The 21,963-nt window shown below is 32.8% G+C and overlaps 4 protein-coding genes across 4 annotated transcripts; 2 read left to right on the forward strand and 2 right to left on the reverse strand.

Annotated features, from left to right (window-relative positions):
• The first annotated feature begins 854 nt into the window (after window positions 1-854).
• LOC145037035 (uncharacterized) lies at window positions 855-2,415 on the forward strand. The gene is made up of 2 exons (XM_078985581.1): window positions 855-1,273; window positions 1,579-2,415. Exons 1-2 carry the CDS (start codon window positions 890-892, stop codon window positions 2,386-2,388), a joined length of 1,194 nt encoding a protein of 397 aa, XP_078841707.1. The 5' UTR covers window positions 855-889; the 3' UTR covers window positions 2,389-2,415.
• Window positions 2,416-5,630: 3,215 nt separating this feature from the next.
• On the forward strand, window positions 5,631-7,377 carry LOC145037036 (uncharacterized). Its single transcript, XM_078985582.1, has 3 exons — window positions 5,631-6,206; window positions 6,272-6,378; window positions 6,458-7,377. Exons 1-3 carry the CDS (start codon window positions 5,742-5,744, stop codon window positions 7,167-7,169), a joined length of 1,284 nt encoding a protein of 427 aa, XP_078841708.1. The 5' UTR covers window positions 5,631-5,741; the 3' UTR covers window positions 7,170-7,377.
• Window positions 7,378-8,486: 1,109 nt separating this feature from the next.
• LOC145037037 (2-oxoglutarate (2OG) and Fe(II)-dependent oxygenase superfamily protein) lies at window positions 8,487-11,577 on the reverse strand. Its single transcript, XM_078985584.1, has 12 exons — window positions 11,422-11,577; window positions 10,899-11,014; window positions 10,346-10,464; window positions 10,177-10,240; window positions 10,042-10,109; window positions 9,892-9,950; window positions 9,629-9,794; window positions 9,486-9,505; window positions 9,239-9,285; window positions 9,047-9,127; window positions 8,883-8,972; window positions 8,487-8,791 (listed from the first exon to the last, which is right to left on the reverse strand). The coding sequence occupies exons 1-12, from the start codon at window positions 11,453-11,455 to the stop codon at window positions 8,663-8,665; spliced, it is 993 nt and encodes a 330-aa protein (XP_078841710.1). The 5' UTR covers window positions 11,456-11,577; the 3' UTR covers window positions 8,487-8,662.
• A 5,393-nt stretch (window positions 11,578-16,970) lies between these two features.
• LOC145037038 (protein IRREGULAR XYLEM 15-like) lies at window positions 16,971-18,081 on the reverse strand. Its single transcript, XM_078985585.1, has one exon. It carries the CDS (start codon window positions 18,026-18,028, stop codon window positions 17,081-17,083), a length of 948 nt encoding a protein of 315 aa, XP_078841711.1. The 5' UTR covers window positions 18,029-18,081; the 3' UTR covers window positions 16,971-17,080.
• Window positions 18,082-21,963: the final 3,882 nt, after the last annotated feature.

Consider the following 21,963-nt stretch of genomic DNA (forward strand, 5'->3'; position numbering starts at 1 on the left):
CTCTATTCCCTCCTCCATTTTCCTGTTGTTGGTACCCAAACACCAATAAACAACTGAAGAGCATTGGCTCCTCAGGAATCCCTAAATTGAAGATGCGATACAACACCAAAACAAAACCTAATCAGGTAAAAACGAAGAGTACAATCTCTTTCTCTCTATGTATTTCTTTAGGAATCTTTTGGTAATCACTTCTCTGGCTCTTCAAATTGGGGTGGATTTCGTTTCTTCAAATCACTTCTCTTTGAGAGTGGAGGCACACATCAGAGCATAAAGTGAACATATTTAGCAAAAAGCTTTGCTCGTCTATTTCCAACTCTTTTTCATGGAATTCGAAGATATGTACTTTTCTCCTTACGTTTCTGGATGAACCCGATTTGGTTTTTTTTACCCAACTCAAAAAAGAGAGAAAGGAGAATATCCTGAGAGTAATTAGTTTCATTAAGTTTGTAGAGAGAATATGAAGATACGGGCAAGAAAGGGTGTGACCTGAAGATATGAGATTGAAAAAGAAGATGGTGGTATGTGTTCTTGGGATGTGTAGAGAGAGAGAGATCTATTTTTATTTTTATTTTTATTATTTTTAAATCTGAAAATAAGAAAAAAAATCATATTAACAAGGGCAAATTCGTTATTATGAAAAAAAATCAAAAACAAATTGGATCGAACAGCAACAAAATGAAAACTTTGGACCTCTGGTGCTAATCCAAACATTTTTTGATCAAAATGATAATTTTAAACAAACTACAAGAACCATTTGTGCCTTTTTCTCTTTAAAATAAGTATAAAAACTGGGAGCCGAGCCGAGCCGAGCCTATATAATTTTCATGTCTCGAACCTGTAAAACAACTCACTAAAAAAGCGTCTTTCAGGTCTCATCTTGCCAAATGTGATGACATCAACAAACGACCTATCCGCTTTTCTCATCCAAACCCATTCCCTCCCACCAAATAGCCTCCGTCGTCTATCCACATTCTCACCACTCGGTCGCCGCCGCAGCGGCGATGATTTTCCGAAATCAAACTTCTCCGCTGCTTATACTTCTTCTTCCTCCACCGAACGCCAACATATAAGATCGGAGGAGAAAGCATGGGCTCACTGGAGGAAACTCAAGCAGCCGAAGCTTATAGTGGCGCCAATGTATGATGCTTCAGAGCTTCCCTTCCGAATGCTATGCCGGAAATACGGCGCCGAAGCTGCTTATACACCAATGCTTCACTCTCGAATCTTTGCGGAGAGCACGAAATATCGATCCAAAGAATTTACCACCTGTAAGGTACATAAACAATGATTCGTTCATGAAATTCAAATTTCATATAAAATTTCACATCCGATACCCAAGTTCGCATCAATTTCCAGTTCCTGTAGTTTAAATTTGCCCTAATTTCAACCTCTACCTCAAATTTCTCATTATCAAGTCGTTAAACACATCGAATTTTCGAATTCGACCTTTTGCTTCTAAAAATCGATGATTTAATTATCCTTTCGAAACTCATCATTCTCCGATTCGAATTTTGGAGTTGAAAATATGAAATCAAAGATGTATTCTGATGTAGCTTTTGGGTTTGGGTTTCATGACAGGAAGATCGTCCACTGTTTGTCCAATTCTGCGGAAACGATCCAGAGATCTTACTCGAAGCAGCATATCGAGTTGAATCATATTGCGATTATGTCGACATTAACTTGGGGTGTCCTCAACGTATAGCCCGAACCGGAAACTATGGTGCATTCCTCATGGATAATCTTCCTCTAATCAAATCTCTCGTCACAAAACTAGCCACAAACCTCACAACCCCAGTATCCTGCAAAATCCGCTTATTTCCATCACTCCACGACACAATAAACTACGTGAAACTACTAGAAGATTCCGGTTGCTCGCTGATCGCCGTCCATGGCAGAACCAGAGATGAAAGAACAAAAGAAAGAGCCAACTGGGACGCCATTAAATCCGTCAAATCCTCCGTCAAAATCCCAGTTCTTGCAAACGGAAACATACGTCACATGGATGATGTTGACAAATGCTTGGAGGTTACAGGTGCTGATGGAGTAATGTCGGCGGAGGCTTTGCTTGATAATCCGGCGTTGTTCGGTGGATTTAGAAGTGGGGATTGGGTGGCGGAGGGTGATGATTGGTTTGAAGATGGAGGAGTGGATCGAGGGAGGTTGATGGTGGAGTACTTGAAGCTTTGTGAGAAGTACCCTGTGAAATGGGGTATTATTGTTTCTCATGTTTATGGAATGTTGGGGAAGTGGTTTGATGTGCATCCTGATGTGAGGGATGATTTTAATAAAGAAAAGGAACTTAGTTTTGAGTATATTTATAGAATGGTGGATCGCCTTCGGGCTCGTGGTGTACAATTTCCATTGTATGTCAAGAAGATTCGATCATAAATTTATAGATTTAAATTCGATCATAAATTTATAAATTTAAGAGACTCTAAAATATATAGAGACGTATACAATTGTGTGCAGATGATGTGGTGGGATATACTAAGTGATTATTTTGAAGAGTAAACAAATGATTTCACATAGATCTTATATTATATTGAAGTTGGTGTATAGCTTATATGAGGAAGTGTTGTGTTTGTTTGTATACAATATAGATGTGTAAATTTAGTTGAAATTATTATATATTTGATATTATGTTACATGAGTAACACCAACAAAGAATAATGCCTATAAAGATGGGGTACACCAAGTGACCAAGGTAAGAAGTAATAATCGAGTTCCTACTTGTAGGCAGGGAGATTGTTTTTATAGATGACTTCTCATATGAAAAAAAAAATGGTAGTCTATTTTTGAATAATCTTTTGTATACGAAACATTAGCCGGTGTGTGACTAAGAAAAAAAAAATATTACCCGATAAAAATAAATGTAAAGAGGACAGTGATGGAACCATGAATTTTGATATGTGGTACAAACATTATCAATATATATTATATCTAGTTATCTAATATTGGATATTAAAAAACATGTTATAATTTCTTTAGTTGAGATACAATAACAAGAAAAATGTTTATAAATAATGTTTTTTATATATATAAAATAATTTTTTGGGGATACTATAGTACTCCCAACGCCCCATTTATTTCCACTACTGAAAAAGAAAATAGACGTACAATGAAACAGACAATAAAACATAAAATAAAATCTTAAATAAAGAGGTTAAAGAGTAGGAAAGTAAAATATAAAGGGTCAAAAGAAGTGAGAGTGAAAAAAAAAAAATGAAACAGAATAAAAAATCAACCTATTTGAAAAAGAAAATGAACTTTTAGGTTTAATTTGGTTCTTTATGTATAAAAATCAGTGTTGTAAACTAAAAATCTAGATGGGCGATTAATGGTTGCCTAGACATTACATGGTTGATGATTAGAAACAAGTCAACGGTAATAGTCAAAGTCAACAAAAGTAAAAAAAATAGTCAAATAATAAATAAAACCGGAAAAAATTATAAAATTAAAGACAAATAAGTAAACAAAAAACCATAATTCTCACTTCTTATCAAGTCTCTCATCTTTTTCATGAGTCGACAACAACTTTTTGTTTCTTTTCATGTCGACACTGGTTATAAACTTAATGTATGATGATTCGTGACTTAAATGCTTAAACACTAGATCATAATTTTTTATTGTTATTTAATAATTTTGTTTAGATATTTATAATATTTATTTGTTTTTCAAATAAATTATTTTATAATTTAAAGTCTTCCTTTAATCCTCAATTAATCTTCGTCTACATCAATTAATCCATTGACCCAAGTCGACCAACTAGCTATCGCCGAGTGTTTTACAACCTTTGATCAAGACCGGTCCTAAGGTTTTCAATGTCGTGGACAAAAACGCTTAATCATATCATATCCTTAACAACAACTAACACATATAATGATATGAGTTACTCGTAAATCTATTTAAAATGCATAAATTTATGCAAAAAATATTCCATAACAAGGAGCAAAAATTACAAATGCCAATAAAAAACTTCTGTAATTCAATTTCAAAGTTAGTGTTCTATCATTTATAATCAAATTGACTACAGTAAAAGATATTTGCCATTTAAAAACCAGTAGAAACAAAATAATTCAATTTCAAAGTTATATAAACAAAAAAGATATTGCATTTATGAAAATGTTCTAACCGAAAATCAAACGTAATTCCAACTTGAAATCCGAAAAAATCAATGTTGTGTACTAACTTTTTGGTAAATTACTATCTCTTAACATATATATATATATATATATATATATATATATATATATATATATATATATATATATATATTCATCTTGTTTGTAATGTCATTTTTTATTATTTCAATGATCAAAAAAGTTACTAGAACTATGAATAAGATAATCAAAAAGTTATTAGGAGTATCAACAAGTTAATTAGCATTTCAACCACATCATTCAACAAAGGAAGTGTGATATATAAAGTGAAAACCAGAAGAAAAAAAGGTTGGATTAACTAGTTTGCAAAAGGGTAAATTCGTCTTTTAAGCCAAAAAAACAAGGGACAAACGGCATGTTTAGACTGCACGATGTGCGGTGTAATACGGTGTGTGGTAAACATTGCACCTAGCCACCATTGAAAGGTGTGGTATGCTTGCCGCGAGTCACAGTTTTGCCGCACCCTCTTTTTGTTTTGCCCGTTTAAATGTAGTCATTGGCTTTTTTTTTTTTTTTTTTTTTTTTTTTTTTTTTTTTTTTTCATATAAATTAAAATTCAATTCTCATTTCAAAATCACCAACAAACACAAAGCTCTCTCTAGACTTTACAAATTTTTTATTTTGAAATATCTTCTTCTTTGTCCACTTCGTCTGATACATTGGCGTTGCGGGAAACGATATTTATCGGGGATGTCATGCGCATAACACTTGCTTCTTTGCAAGAAAATGAAGGCGAAAGTTTGCACCCGACAACAAAAAAAATCCTCTTTTACGAAGAAATTGTGAAACTAGCCACAACTAACTTGTGAACGACTCATAGTACCAACACGATCTATGGAGCGTAGATGAATAAGCAGCTTAATGTACGATGTATCATATTGTATAATATGATTTTAGAAGACAATGAGAATGCAATTTGCCGCTACAATGAGAATGAGAAGTTACCAAATGTCGAAGGAGTTGGTATAGTTCGGAGATGTATATGGTGAACAAAGCGAAAGTATACAACATGGTTGGACACTACAACCTTTGTGCTGATTTGGTGGAACAAATCTTCAATGCTCAAACGAATCTCGTTGTCGACAATCTTGTTGAAGACGACTTGTTTGACGACACAAATGACAAATCAGAAATGTTTGAAGGAGATTCGAGGAAAAGTGTTACGAAAGAAAACATATTTCTGACAACTTTAAAAAGAAACACATATATAAATCAGAAAAGTTGAGCAAAGAAAAAAAAAAGAGAGGTGATTTTTTGACAACTTTAAAATAATGAGTACGTGTATTATTGTGTTCTTGTATTAACTTTTTTTTAATTACTTATTTTTGTAAAAATTTTGACGAATAAAGAAACCCAAAAACCCCCGAAAAAAAATTCAAGAAAAAGAAAGAAAGAAAAAAAAAAGAGAGATAATAGTTTAGATTTTAGAAATAAATTTGATTGGGCTGGGCCTGAGTCCCTAAAACAGTTAAACTTAAACTGACCCCAACGGTTCCGCCGCACCCTTTTTGCCTCCAAAACTCGTTGGCGGTTGCCGGTGGCGATGGGCGGCTCTCCCCTTCCCGTCGCCTCATCCTCCTAATGAGATTCATATCCGCCGTCAACTTCTATCTCTTCGCCAAACTCGAGCTCCACCACCTATCTTTCAAACCAAACAACACCGCACTCATGACCTTCTCTACTCTCAATCAAACCCTAACTTCATCCCCCACCACAATGGCTGACGCAGACAGCGAAGACGACCACCTCTGCTCCGAATCCGCTGAAACCTCCGCTTCACCACCATTAAACCACGAATCATTGTTTTTAGTTAGTAGTTCAAATGGATACTTAACTCGAGAGGATCGGATCGAGAGAGCTTGGTCGCATTGGAAGAAACTTGGTGAGCCTAAACTTATTGTCGCGCCAATGGTGGATAACTCAGAACTGCCTTTTCGAATCCTTTGTAGAAACCACGGAGCTGAAGCTGCTTATACTCCTATGCTCCACTCTCGTATATTCTCCGAGAACGAAAAGTATCGCTCTCAAGAATTCACCACCTGCAAGGTACATTTCTACATCTAAATCAAATCAAATCTCTCCAGAAAACGTATAATCTCTCAAAATTTCAGGAAGATCGGCCGTTGTTTATCCAATTTTGCGCCAACGATCCAGACACTTTGCTAGAAGCAGCACGAAGAGTTGAAGCTTATTGTGATTACGTCGACATCAATTTGGGGTAAACTTACAGCAATTTTGTTCTCAGATTTTAACTCTCAGTTACGAAAATTGATTCCATTTTGTTGATTTCGATGAAGGTGTCCTCAGCGTATTGCCAGAAGGGGAAACTATGGAGCATTCCTAATGGATAAACTTCCTCTCGTGAAATCCTTAGTAGAAAAACTATCTCAAAACCTCACTGTTCCCGTTTCCTGCAAGATCCGAATCTTCCCAGAGTTACAAGACACATTAAACTACGCAAAAATGTTAGAAGATGCAGGTTGCTCTCTTCTCGCAGTCCATGGTCGCACTAAAGAAGAAAAAGACGGGAAAAAAATCAGAGCAAATTGGGACGCCATTAAAGCAGTTAAAAAAGCTCTCGGAATCCCAGTCCTTGCCAATGGAAACATCCGTGATATGGATGATGTTCAAAATTGCTTGGATTACACTGGAGCTGATGGAGTCCTTTCAGCAGAATCACTTCTTGAAAATCCAGATCTCTTTTCAGGATCCAGGAAGATTGATCAGGGTGAATTAGTGGTTGAATATTTGAAGCTTTGTGAGAAATATCCTGTGCCTTGGAGAATGATTCGATCTCATGTTCACAAGATGTTGGGGGAGTGGTTTAGGGTTCATCCACATGTAAGGGAGGATTTTAACAAACAATCGAAGCTGAGCTTTGAGTTTTTGTATGATATGGTGAATCGACTTCAAGATCTTGGTGTTATGAAACCTGTTTACGAGGGAAGCTGTTTGGAAACTGTATCTAAAGATGAACATGGAGTGGAAGCTCAATGCCTACAGAGTTAACAGATGCATCTAATCTAATATATTATAAACCAGGTAAACACCTTCCATAACTTCTCATGAATTTAGTGAAAAAATAGCTTTTTTTAGCTAAGTCACTTTAATAGTATCTTCATAGGTTGATAAAATGTTGAACATATCTTCTTGCCTTTTATTGTAATGAGCCCTTCTATTAATATCTAAACTTATTCATTAAGTTATTGATTGTTCACATGATTGCATTTACAAATAAGGGTTATTTGATCCATGTAAAATCATCCTACATTTGAATGAAAATTTATAGTTCTATTCTTTAAAAATATTTGTTGAAGTCTTTCTTCTGATTAATGGAGTTGGTTGTTGATTTCTTATATGCACACTATAGAATTTGCTTCCAATCTTGAAGTCATTTGAATTTGAAAAAAAAATCAAAGAAAGTCAAAAAATCAAAATCTAATCTGAAATTCTAAAATCTACTAATGATTTAATGAAATTATCTATATCCAAAGAAAAATAAAAATATGTTTCAGGATTCGATATTTTGTGTATATATTTCATCAAACTATTGGTTAATTGGAGCGAATGTTTGAATAATACAAACAATATGAAACAGTTTTGGTTTCTTATACACAACAGAAAAGTTGGAAGTCATTGAATAATACTGAGTTAAAGGCAAGTCGTAAAAAATCTTGAAAGGTTGGAAAATGGTTATATCTCACACATTGATGTTGATTTATTCAACAAATTGGAATTGTAGTATTTACTGGTTGAACATAATACAACAAACAAAATACTAAATTTCTTAAAAATGATAAACAGGTTTTTTGTCTGTGTACAGAATATTGTTGATTGTTCCTATTACAATTGCATCAACAAAAATAAGCTTTTGAAAACTAAAGCTTTTAAAATTTTATTTGCTCTCGGCCATGAAGAGATTAAATGCTTTAACTTTTATATCGATTGAAAACGTTTTTTTTTTTTTTTTTTTTTTTTTTTTTGAAAATATTGATTATCAAAAGTGTAATAGATAAATTTGCTTCTAAAATGCTAGAAACTCGATGTTTAAAAAATAGTAATGCAATGTCTTTCTATCTTTTTCTTTTAGAAAATTACTCAGTGAAGACATGATATTATGGTAGTGAATTTACAAGACGTTTGCTACCAAATTTAAGTATCGAATTTAAAAATAGCAAATTTACTTAATAATATTTTATAATAAATTTGTTACGAGGGCTCACTTTGATTTTCAAACGAGGCCTCAGAATGTCAGGGCATAAGGTAGTATTTATCTTATTTTTTTAGCTAAGCCACTTTAGTAGTATCATTCATGGGTCGATAAAATGATGAAAATATATTCTTGCCTTTTATTGTTCTATTAATGGCTAAACTTATTCATTAAGTTATGGATTATTCACATGATTGCATTTACAAATCATTGTCTTTAATGCTTCATATGATACTAATAGATACTAATACACAATTAACAAACAATATTGGAATCAAAATATGCGTATTAATTAATATGTAAAATTAGTCAGAACTTTACTAACTAAATGCTCCCCATAAACAGCCGCTTCAAACTTCTTCTTTCCACCACTTTTCTTTACACACATTTCCAATGGCTTTATTGCAGCATTGAAATTTGGCTGCTTAACGACAACAATATCAATCCATAATGAAAATAAAACAAAAAATTACAAGCGTAAAAGTTAAAAACAGAGGGATTAACTAACTAACCTCATAAAAATATGCCACACAAACTCTGTATTTTGGGGAATTGTTAATCACCCGATGCAATGTTGATTCATATACACCATTTGTCAAAATCTGCAATTAATCAACCTTTTAGAGGATAATAAATGAAAATATGTTGTTATTTCTTTGTATTTATATATACAGACCTTAAGCATGTCGCCAATATTGCATACAAATGTTCCCGGAATGGGAACTGCTGATATCCATTCACCTGAAACATTTCTCACCTTCGCAAATCAAGTAATCGCAAATTAGCATTATACTAAAAATGCTTAAAATAAAAAATATTCTATATTTTTTTTATCATATGATATATTGAGAATGTAACAAACAGATACCTGAAGGGCGGTTTTGTCGTCGTCCTGATTAACCAACGTCAATAGCCCTGAAACATCACATCATAGCTTCTGCGTTGTAAGGACAGAACAAGACAATACAAGACAGAACATAACATATAGTCTTGAGTCTTATACTGTGTTTGACTTGCATTGGACTGGACTAATTAAATTGGACATTGACACTTGCAGTCTCTTGTATGTGCAAAAGACGTGAATACCATTGTAAGTTTGAATTTGAGAAACGTACCGTAATCGGTGTGAGCTCCACTGGATTTATTTTGAAAAGAGACGAATCGTGAAAACATAGAAAGAAAAAAGATATGTAAATGAGAACCATTGAGTTATTAATTTAAAAAAAAATAAAAATAAAAAAATGTAAAGTTGAATTACCATCCAATATCGTTTTTTGGCAAACCCTCGTCAGATGTTGACAAGGAACCAGGGTAACCAATAATACGAAACACCCAAAATGGATCACCCGCAATTTTGCCTTCAAATTCATCGACTGATCCACCAAGTGCAAGAGCAATCCCTCTCATGATTTTTCTCGATAATTCTATCCAAAAAAAAAAAAAAAAAAAAAAAAAATCGTTTTTGTTTACATAAAACCATTCGAATAATCCTACTTTGTAAACACAACGGTTAACATATACCTGTGCAAAGGGCAAGATACTCCTCCATCACTTCCTTAAACCTCGGAGGATCAGATGGCCTTTTGAGAAATTTAAAAGAAAAAAAAAGTGCGTTTAAATAAAATCTTGACTATATGGTTTTTCTATTAATGAAATAAAAGCTTTACATACCATTTATTGATTCCTACTAATGGGTCACCAAGACCTCCATACATCCCTTTCTTTAGTTCACTATAGCACTATTGGAAAAAGTGTTATAAGAGAGGGATAAAAATGGAGTGGGAGGTAAAAATATATGGAGCTTACATCAATGGCTTCATGTCTATCGGGTATGCCTTTTGTGATATTTTCACCAACTCTTTGGTATCCCCTATGATTTTTAAGGAAAAAAGAAACTAAGAATGATTTTGGATGTATTATTTTTTTTTAAAAATAAATTTGGTTAAGTGAAGGTGTTGATTTAATTTGGTGAAACCTGTATCCGGTTTTGTCGGATAATTTGATCTTGAGTTTCTCCTCGTAAGGTTGACCAAAATACTTGTGTGTTATTTCTCTAACCTCTTTGATAAGAGAGTCCGGTATACCATGTCCTTTCTGTTCAATTATATCTATTAACATCAATCACAGTCACAATCACAGTATAATATCGTTATACTATCTCAATCACAGTCACAATCAATCTGTCAATGAATGTCGTCAGACAATTACAGTCATAGACACAATCACAATCAATCTGCCAATAAATTTCGTCCCGATCCCAGTTTATGTTGAACGCAGTACAACATGTTTTATCACATCAACAGGGTTAAAGGAAAGACAGTCACAATCACAGTAGAATATCGTTATACTATCTCAATCACAGACACAGTCTCAATCAATCAATCTGTCAATGAATGTTGTCAGACAATTACAATCATAGACACAGTCACGATCAATCTGCCAATGAATGTGGTCCCAATCTTGAACGCAGTATAACATGTTTTGTCACATCAAAAGGGTTAAAGGAAAGATAGGTTAGCATTAAATACCACGTAAAAGAATCCAGCTTCTCTACAAGCTTGATCTAGAAGTCTAACAACTTCTGCAACATCTTTGTCTTGGGATACATTTGGATCATCACACTTGGCGACAAGAGGACTAATATCTGCCTCACAAATACAATGAAAACCAAACACACAACATATCAACTATCAAGCCAATTAGTAATTCCTAACATATATTCTTAAGAAACATTGCAATTAAAGCCATCGATTGAAGCGAATTGGTTCTTGAATTCAAAATCAACATAGATTTGCAACAATCGTTTAGATAACGCAACTCTAGAAACACCTAAAATTTTCACTACACGACGTTTTTTATTCAAGAAATATATATGACGACGAAGAAGATGAACTTCTAAATCGAGTGAATACAAATCGGAACTTCGTGATGTTTCTTCAACCTTAGATTATTGCAAATTTTGTATTGATTGAGTAGTATAAGGACAAAAGGCTAGAGTGAAATAGAGATCCTAGGTTTTAAATTTTCGCCAAAATGATATGAGAAATTTACCGATGAGTGGAATGGATTGGAAGTCTGTGGACATACTGGCGCCGGATTCTGCGATTCCGTTCCGATGAAGCGATCGGAAAGAGGGAATCTTTTTAAGTGAGAGAGACTTTGGAGTAACGTTAAGTGATGTGGTTGGAATCTGATTCTTTATTTGATCCCTTGATGTAAATACATTTTTTATTTTTAAAATCTAACCATTATATTAGATGTATAATAAAATATTGATTTTAAATTTTGTCCACAGTGAATTATAGTTTTTTGGTCCTTGCTGTTTGCATAGGTCTGCAGTTTTTGTCAAGGTTTCAAATTTTTGAAAGGGTTTGTTTTTGTGGTTTTCAAAAGGGGATGATATATATATATATATATATATATATATATATATATATATATATATATATATATATATATATATATATATATATATATATATATATATATATATATATATATATATATATACTAGCCGTTACCCGCGCACAGCGGCGGGGACAAATAGCTTTTTTCAACGATAGTTTTTAAAGAAAAATGTTATGTTCCAAAAGAAAGTTCATGTCATGGGTGAGAGGAAGGGCGGTAGTCGTGATAGTGGTTGGTTGAAGGCGGAAGGAGGCCGAGCGGCTGTAGTGGTGGTGGTTATACTATCTTGGTTACTGGTTATGGTTCTTCGAGAGAATGTGCGTATATTTCTTACTTTGAAGGGATTACGAAGATATATATATATATATATATATATATATATATATATATATATATATATATATATATATATATATATATATACTAGCCGTTACCCGCGCACAGCGGCGGGGACAAATAGCTTTTTTCAACGATAGTTTTTAAAGAAAAATGTTATGTTCCAAAAGAAAGTTCATGTCATGGGTGAGAGGAAGGGCGGTAGTCGTGATAGTGGTTGGTTGAAGGCGGAAGGAGGCCGAGCGGCTGTAGTGGTGGTGGTTATACTATCTTGGTTACTGGTTATGGTTCTTCGAGAGAATGTGCGTATATTTCTTACTTTGAAGGGATTACGAAGATAGATATTATGAGATGACTTGTTACCAATGTGAGAGAAGAGATCCTCTATAAATTGTTGACATTGACCGCTTCAAATGGCTGAAGTGTTGAGATTGACGGGTTCAATTTGCAAATGAATTTTTCTATTAATTTGATACAAGATTTTTAGGGGATAAAAGATAGGGTTAAAGTTTTATATTATTATATTATAAATGGGTTGTACTTCAAGCTTAATAGTTTGGACGTCTTAAAAAAATAATATTATTATATTCAATCTATTTATAGAATTAGTTAGATTTCTTTTATAAGTAGTAAAGATATATATATATATATATATATATATATATATATATATATATATATATATATATATATATATATATATATATATATATATGATCATTGAGTTTTTTTTTTTTTTTTTTTTTTTTTTTTTTTTTTTTAAATTTATTTATCAATATTTACCGTTTCAATTTTTTTTATAAATATCCACTTTGTACAAATTTGGTTCTTAATATTTTGTTACATTTAGTTCTTAATATTTTTGTTGCAAAATTAGTCTTTGTTGTTTTTGTACACATTCAATATTCTTATGATCGGTTTCTTTAGGTTTTTCTTATGATATCCTACATGAGAAAATCATCAATAAGGTGTTCGAGATGTTGATGCTTATGACGACTGTGTCTTGACTACTTTGGTCTTATGATTTGGCTTAGGTCTTTTGTTATGAACATTGTTACATATTCATACGATCTCGAATTTCAATGATCTTTATATTCACGTATGCACATTTAAGTCTGCTGTAATCTATGTTAAAAGATTATATTTTTTTTTTACAGTTTATATATATATATATATATATATATATATATATATATATATATATATATATATATATATATATATGTTCATGTGAGACGGTTTAATTTTGTGAGACCGTGAGATGCATTTTTTTATTTTTTTTTTATTGTTTTTAGTTAATTCAAGCTCCGAAAATAATATTTAAAAAAAGAATTTTTGGATTTTTCAATTTATTTTTCATTTTAAAATTATTTTTTAAAATATGTACAGTGTAATATTCTATTAGAATATTTCACGTATTTTTAAAAAAAAAAAAATGAGATTTTTTTTAGTTAATTCAAGTTCCGAAAATAATATTTAAAAAAAGAATTTCTAGATTTTTCCATTTATTTTGCATTTTAAAATTATTTTTTAGAATATATCAGTGTAATATTCTATTAGAATATTTCACATATTTAAAAAAAAAAAAAACAAGTTTTTTTTTTAGTTAATTCAAGTTCCGAAAATAATGTTTAAAAAAAGAATTTTTGGCTTTTTCTATTTATTTTGTATTTTAAAATTATTTTTAGATTTGGTCTCACGGTCTCACAAAATTAGAATGATCTCAAATGCACCCGAACCTATATATATATATATATATATATATATATATATATATATATATATATATATATATATATATATATATATATATAACATTCATATATACATTTACATAGAAAGCATGGATATAAAGATCGTAAGGAAAAATATATTACATTTTAATTGTGGTAATTTAAACGAAAGTTTCGTAGACTCAAATATGAACACATGGATATAAAGATCATTAAATTTGAGATGATACGAAGAAGTTACTACGTTCAAAACACAAGACCTAAGCAACCAAGCAGTCGAAGTCTTAGTGGTCATAAGCATCACTAGCTCCGAACACTTTATTAATGATGGTCTGTATAGGATATTGTGAGAAAAACCTAAAGAAATTGGTCATAAGTACTGAGTGTGTACAAAACAACAACAAATTTATTTTGCAACAAAAAAATATTAAAGATTAAATATGCAAAAAAATATTAAGGACTAAATGTATACAAAGTAAGAAATATATTACCCTATTAAGTCACTTTTTCTGGTTTACTTAAAATAGCCAATCATATGGACTGAATGTGTACAATTTAACAAGTTTAATGGATAAATATGGATGAAATAAAACCAATGACCAAATGATTGCAAATCAAAAAATATATTACTTTTAAGTCATTATTCATTTTCAAAAATTACAATGAGCTTCAAACTTTGAGGGTAAAAATTTGACCAATACCAAATATGAAGAAAACTTAAAGATAATAAAAGTAAAACACAAAAAGAAAATAACCTTACATTTTTTTAATTGCTTTATTTTAAATAACACTTATATATATATATATATATATATATATATATATATATATATATATATATATATATATATATATATATATATATATATATATATATATATATATATATATATATATATATATATATATAACAAATAATCAAATTTTACTAAACCAAAACTAACAAAAAGCTAACCCATAAATTACAAACATCAATCAATCGATGATTTTTAAACAGGTGCATTATATTATAATATGTATTCTTATCACTCATAAAAATTACATAGGATACACAAAACAATTAAAGATAGGTATAAAATTTCTCTTTTTAAACCCACCAAAAAAACACTATTGAATTTTTACATCTGGGCAATAACCAAGAATAATACGTACTAAAATGGCTTCATAAATCAAATAATTTCTCATCCATTTCTCTTTAATGATGAAACTGTTCTTGTGGTGTTTCCATCACAACTTATTTGAGCTTTCACTCTAGGAATTCCAACCATATTGGACAGTGGAAAAAGAAAGGTCATAGAAAAATTAGTCATAAAAGTGTTGGTTTTGTTACAATTATGTTAATTTCAACTTTAAAGTCTTAAAATTGTCACCATAGACATACTATAATGGCATTCCACCTAGGTTAATGACCACCTCAGTGCATATAAGGATGGCATGACATTCATATAAACTTAAGGAAAAAAAACTTTATTAAAGTTTATTTATTATTATTATTATTATTATTATTATTATTATTATTATTATTATTATTATTAGTTGTGAGATTCATGTATTACATGAGTTAATTTAAAAAAAAAAAGTTAAATATAAAGATCAAAATATTTGAGAACATTAAATTTATAAGAAAATAAGAACAATAATAAATTATTATTATACAAATATTTTTTATCTTTTAAATTTAAATAAAGAAAAGAAACTAATAATCTTTAATTTTGAAAATTTTGAAATTAAAATGTTTTTTTATTAATAAAATTTGATATCCATTTATTACTACATTTATTACAATTATTACATTAAAATATTATGTGAAATTTAATAAAATAGATAAACTTATAAAATGACATGTTGAAAAAAAAATTAATTCAAAATAACCATAAAATGATATTTGACAAATTAAATGAGTGATAAGTGTCAAAAAAATATTTATTTATTTATTTATTTATTTATTATTATTATTATTATTATCGTTATCGTTAGCGTTATAATTATCGTTATCACTATCACTATCATTATCATTATCATTACCAATCCCTAAACTACTACCGCCATGTTCATACCACACATATTTATATGGTTTCATTGGGTCCAAAAGTTTATTGTAAATTATTTTTCAGGAAATCAATAAAACAATTTCATAACGAAGAAAGAGAAGTGAGTTTTTATGTTTTAAAACCATGTTCATTCAAACTCATAAAAATATATGTAGTTTTGATGTTTTTTCGATTTCATAACTCAAACCCCAATACTTTGTTAATATACAAAGATTATGATTAAAATCTTAAAAAAAATCTCTAAAACCCCAAATCATTGAAATCTCCTTCCATCTTCAATTCTTCATCCCTAAATCCATATATGTACAAGAAATCATTTCAAGGAAACAATCTTCATTGATCTGAATCCCCTCCCCCCAGAAAAAAAAAAAGTAATCCTAAATCAATATAAAATCAAAACCATAACCTAACTCTAACTAACCTAGAAGTACAAGACAAAGTTAAAAGCAAAAAATTTCCAACTCAAAATCATCTTCATTATTGGACATAAATAGTGTATGTATGTGTACTTTGCCTTGCTTAAGTTGGCCACTAGCTAAGCTGGCCAATGATCTAACTATGTTGCCTTGGATAGGGTGCGTGAGAACTTGAGCTACCCATTGCTCTACCGTACTAGATTTCAACTGTCGAATTTGTCTAGACCAATCTTGTGTTATAATCACACATTTATTGTATATTTTTAGTTTAAATTTCAATATTTTGTATGATTGTATCAAAGTTTTTGGGTTGCTATTTGTAGACAAAAGTGTATGCTGGTCAACTATTCCAACCCGTTTTGATCCGAACAAATTTCAGCCCGTGATTCAATCCGCCCAACATGCTTATTTTGCTACCTTTAGATGGAATAGCCCAAAGATTACTAAAAAAACTATTATAATGAATTAATGATAATTTTCATAATAATATGTCAAACCTACTCGACCCAATTTCTACTTAAAAATCATATAGACATGATAAAACTGAAGAAAATAACATCAAAAAGATATATCTTTTATCTTTCTGTTAAAGAAATTCCATTTAAACAAATATTTCAAGAAAAAAAAAAAAAAAGGAAAATTTATTTAAACACATAAAACACCCAAAATCTCAAATGTTGATCATAAATAATCAAATTTTACAGCGGATATCTTTTATATATCACACATGCAATTAATAAGCCGCCGGAGAAGACGATCGATGTCCCTACCTCGCCCTGACGGAGTGGTTCCGGCAGAAGTGGCGGCTGTTACTCTCCTCCGTCACTCTTTCCACCATATAATGCGCCAATAAATCCTTAGAAGACTTCACTAAATTCTCTTTACACAAAAACTCTTCACTCGAAACCCTCTCCACTTTCCTCTTATAATCATGCACGAAAACATGAGTTTTCCGGTTACCACCCTTTTTGCTCCTCGCCAGCACGCCGGCGGTGAAGATGGCCGACATCCTCCCCGGCCCCTCCGGCCAATACCCACGTGGCCCATCCACCAGTATGATGTCCCAATCCAGTTCATATAACTGATTCGGAAGATCATTCAGTCCAATTTTACAATCGGAGAACAGAAGATTTTGCACAGGTCGACATTCATTTCGCACTTGTTCTCTAACAGAAGTTATAAGATCATTAAGCTCGCTGATCTTTGTCGTGTATTGAACATCATAAGCTTCAATCTCTGGGTGCTTTTCCTCGATATACGCAGCATAATAACGGTTTTCATCGATGAAAACAGTCCGGCCATGGTGGTTCAAAGCGTTCCAGAGAAGGGTCTCCGGTGTCAGGCCGAAAACAAGAAAGTTACAAGGTGACGGACATTGCCGGAGGACGTCGGAGATTTGTTTAATATCGGTGTTTGACATGTGATCGGAGCTGTTGGTGTTGGCTGCGTAGTGAATAAGAGCTTTGGTGACTGATTTCGGAAGGATGTGGTGGTTGAGGGTTGAGGCAGCGGTGGTGATGGAAGTTGCAGCGGCGATGGTCGTGGTGGTGGTGGTGAAGGTTTCGCGTGTGTAAATGAATGTGAGGAGGGAAGCTACCGCAAAAATGGAAACGGCGGCGATGAGCCAGTAAAGGCGGGTGGAGGAAGCTTGTTTTTGAACGTAGGGGTGGAGGAGGATGAGCTTCGTGCTGCCATTGTTGACGGTGTTCTTCATTGTTTGTGTGTGTTTTTTTGAGTTGCAGAAGGGAGGTTTTTGAGTGATTTTAAAGAAGGAATTTGGATTGAGCAACAATTAAGGGTTGAAGCAAAAGGGATTGATGGAGACGCAACAATGGCCATGGCACCACATTTGATTGTGAGATTTCATCTATTCTTTTATTTAATCTTGGCACCTAACTAGAAATACCAGAAAACAAATGAAAACAAACAATGGGTGAAAAACTAAACATCAATTTTCATACGTTGAATAAAGTTGGAAAAGTGGTAAGTATATTATCAATTTTGTATTTGAAACTTTATTATTTTCTTTTTGTTCTAAATAATATCTCATTTTTCAAATTTTATTGCTTTTCAACTTTAACATTTAATCATACTTCTTATCCGGTTGCCATGTTTTAGTGGAACTAGATGTTGATTTGATATATTGACGTGACATCAAAATTGTTACATTATCAAAAAGAAAAATAAAAAATCTTTGTTTGTTTGTTTTTTTTTTCAAGTTGAACATCTTCATCTTGTTTAAACGGGTACCTTTTAAATACTCAACTGTTTGATGAAATCTCATCAATCTGATTCACATAAACAGTTTTAACAATACAAGGAGTATAAAGCAATCCCTTTGTAACGTCTAATTTTTTACATCAAAATTTTTCATTTTAATTAAGGTAGAACTTCACATATTTAAACTCCTCCCAAGCCTCTGTGTCTATGATTTATAGTCGGCCCGCACTTGGTATCTTGGCCTACAACGCAAAGCAGAGCCGTCTCAATCTAACCGACCACAATATGTCAGACATATAAACTAACAAGAAATCAAGTAGGCACATAAGCACATGCAAGTACAAATCTACCTTTCAAATAGTTCATTACCGCTTACTAGGCCACTCAAAGCACATTGCTTCGCTACTGACAAATCTCTAAGGAGTGCATAGCCATATGTAACCAAAGGTGAGATAGACACTTGGTCAGATGATCCTACTCTAGAGCCACAACCAAATAAGGAATAGACAAGAAAGCCAAGATCAAGAGTTCTCAGGCTATCTTACGTGGCTATATATATATATATATATATATATATATATATATATATATATATATATATATATATATATATATATAATAGATCACTACCGCACTACAAGATCTATACACAAGGATACATAACAAATCTAGTGAGCCGACATTGGTGTCTTCGACCCATGGGTTTAGTGAGGAAAACTCACCTGAATTGGAAACCCAAGAACACCGCACCTTGTATCTTGACCTATTGGAAAAAGTAAGACCGCCTCAACCTAACCCACCACAATATGTCGACATATAAACAAACAAGAAATCAAGTAGGCACATAAGCACATGCAACTACGAATCGAACTATCGAATAATTCACTACCGCCTAGTAGTCCCTTTAGAACACACTGCTCCACTACCATCATATCTCCAAGGAATGCATAGCCATATGTAACAAGAGGTGAGAGAGACACCCGAACAGATGATCCTACTCTTGGGGCCCAACCAAACAAGGAACATATAAGAAAGCCTAGATCAAGATTTCTCAGCCTATCCTACATGACTACATACAACCCCTAAGGCATTCCACTAGATGATAACCAACTTACTGGTACTCTAACTAGCAAACCACTACTGCTACATCCTAACACACAAGGATATATATATATATATATATATATATATATATATATATATATATATATATATATATATATTAGATCATTACTGCATCGCAACATCCTATACACAAAGATACATAACAAATCTAGTGGGCCGACATTCGTGTCTTCGACCCACAGATACAGTGTAGAAAACTCACCTGAATTGGAAACCCAAGAACACCACTACATGCTTACTTTCTGCATTGATTGCTCCCGCGAACCTACTGGCACCTGGCACCAAAAACTAGGTAGAGCCTTAATCAACAACCCAAATCCTTCAAGTTTTACCTAAGTCAAACTGGTCAAAAAGTCAACGATCAACTTGGTCAAAGTCAACACCACATCGTGGCCCTCCTTGGCCACATCGTGGGAACATAAGGTTAAACAATCAACATGCAGGACATTGTCACGTCGTGGTAATGCCAAGACAAGACAATTGTAATTGTAAACTTGACTACGTCGTGGCTACTGGTAGAATACCACTTCTCTCATTAAGAGCTTAATTTGTAACGTCCCGATTCCCAGGTATTGATTTTTTTTATATAAGAATTTTCTTGATTTCAAGGTTTACCCGACGAGATGGTTTCCCGACTCGTCGAGTAGCAGCGGGTTGGTCCACGTGCTTAAGTGACCTACTCGCCGAGTCCAAGGAGGGACTCGACGAGTAGAAGTTGGAGGATGAAACCCTAATTTTTGGGGTTTTTCACCCTATTTAAAGGATCATTGGCCTCCCCAGCATCCCCTTCACAGCCTCTTGATACCCCATAGCCCTCACTCGTGTGAGTGTGCTCCATTTATGTGTCTTAAGCTTTGAAGAAGGATTTTTCATGAGAAAAGCTTGGGGAACCAACAACTAGAAGCAATGAACACGTGGGAATCAGAGATTTACCTCAGTTAGCATCCTTTGGAAGGTATTAAGTTGTTAGCTTGGCCTCATTTCATTCTAAATCTCTTTTGGATGGATTTTTGGAAGCTTTTCTTGTGTTTGAGCTAAGATATGAAGTTACAACTTCAGATCTGAACTCACTTGGGTCTCTAAGTCCATAAAGTTGTCAGCTTTGGCAAGTATGAACCTCCCCTCAAGTGTAAGACTTCTTTGCAAGCTTATTCTAAATCTCTACATTTCCACACTGACTTAATGGATAAAGTTTCCAATCTTATCGATTAGAACTCTATTCCAATGCTGGATCTAGTATTCTAAGTCCATTAAGTCCTTAATGAGGCTATAACTTGAAGATGGACAAAAATACGCCAAACATGTCCTTTTCTCAATTAACAGAAGTTCAAGGACATAGGAAAGCCACCACAAGTTCTGGAGTTCTTCAAACTCTAAGAACATCCAAGAAAGGGACCAAAACCACCCAAATATGACCTAGAACTTGAATCTAGAAGAAAAGGTGTGAAGGTATGAACTTTATTCCTTCAACAACTTAGAAAACTAAGGAGAATGTTGGATCCAAACTTGCTTCTTGTTCTCTTGCTTCCTTGTGAACTTCCTTCTTCCAAATATCCATTAAAACCCGAAGAATAAGTCTCAAAATCAAGGATATGGATTCTTAAGCATGCATGGAGGTTAGGGTTTCGAGATGGGGAGGTGGAGGCTGAAGAATATGAACTAGAATGAGAGTTAAGGTGTTTATATATGAGGGAAACCCTAAAAATCTTAGGTTTAAGCTGGAGCGGAAGCTACGGCATGACCATCTTCATGCCACATCGTGTTATTTTCAAAACATGTGCTTCATTTAATCTTACGCCACATCATGGACATCCATGCCCCATGTCATGGCAGAGGGTTTTCGTGAATCCAAGGATCTGCGCAGACAAGGTTTGAGAACTTAAGCCTTGAATTAACTTAAGATCAATGTTTTCTTGTAATAAAGATCTAGTCAAGTCGAGTAAACCAGTCTTGTCTCTTGTACTATACTATAAAACAATAAGAACAATACAAAATAGTACTTGAAACAAGGAATGAATTACATAAACAAAATGTTCCTAAACAAATACTTTATCTCAGACTGATCTTCACTTCGGAATGCTTTCACCTCGGAAGTCTTCATCTCGGATTCCATAAGGATCACTTCTTCATGTTCCAACAATCTCCCCTAAGTGACCTAAGCAATCTTTTGACTTGTCACTTGACTTCATCAAACACAAACATGTAAGCACTCTGAAGCCAACTTCAGACCTCAATGTCCCATCGGAGATGCTCTATAAGTTTCTTCTTGATGTTTTTAGAAGAATCACTCTTGGCAACATTTGT

This window comes from Lactuca saligna, chromosome 3 (assembly GCF_052625555.1).
Source record: "Lactuca saligna cultivar CGN05327 chromosome 3, ASM5262555v1, whole genome shotgun sequence".
In the NCBI taxonomy this organism is placed as follows: Eukaryota; Viridiplantae; Streptophyta; class Magnoliopsida; order Asterales; family Asteraceae; genus Lactuca; species Lactuca saligna.

What these genes read in the sequence shown, in the direction of transcription:
- LOC145037036 (XM_078985582.1), top strand. Translation starts at nt 5,742, where the DNA reads ATGAGATTCATATCCGCCGTCAACTTCTATCTCTTCGCCAAACTCGAG. An exon ending in AAGAATTCACCACCTGCAAG is followed by an intron (nt 6,207 to 6,271) that starts GTACATTTCTAC and finishes TCAAAATTTCAG; the next exon opens with GAAGATCGGCCGTTGTTTAT. An exon ending in TACGTCGACATCAATTTGGG is followed by an intron (nt 6,379 to 6,457) that starts GTAAACTTACAG and finishes ATTTCGATGAAG; the next exon opens with GTGTCCTCAGCGTATTGCCA.
- LOC145037038 (XM_078985585.1), bottom strand. Translation starts at nt 18,028, where the DNA reads ATGAAGAACACCGTCAACAATGGCAGCACGAAGCTCATCCTCCTCCAC.
- LOC145037035 (XM_078985581.1), top strand. Translation starts at nt 890, where the DNA reads ATGACATCAACAAACGACCTATCCGCTTTTCTCATCCAAACCCATTCC. An exon ending in AAGAATTTACCACCTGTAAG is followed by an intron (nt 1,274 to 1,578) that starts GTACATAAACAA and finishes GTTTCATGACAG; the next exon opens with GAAGATCGTCCACTGTTTGT.
- LOC145037037 (XM_078985584.1), bottom strand. Translation starts at nt 11,455, where the DNA reads ATGTCCACAGACTTCCAATCCATTCCACTCATCG. An exon ending in TCCGACAAAACCGGATACAG is followed by an intron (nt 10,241 to 10,345) that starts GTTTCACCAAAT and finishes TAAAAATCATAG; the next exon opens with GGGATACCAAAGAGTTGGTG. An exon ending in ATATTGGCGACATGCTTAAG is followed by an intron (nt 8,973 to 9,046) that starts GTCTGTATATAT and finishes GATTAATTGCAG; the next exon opens with ATTTTGACAAATGGTGTATA.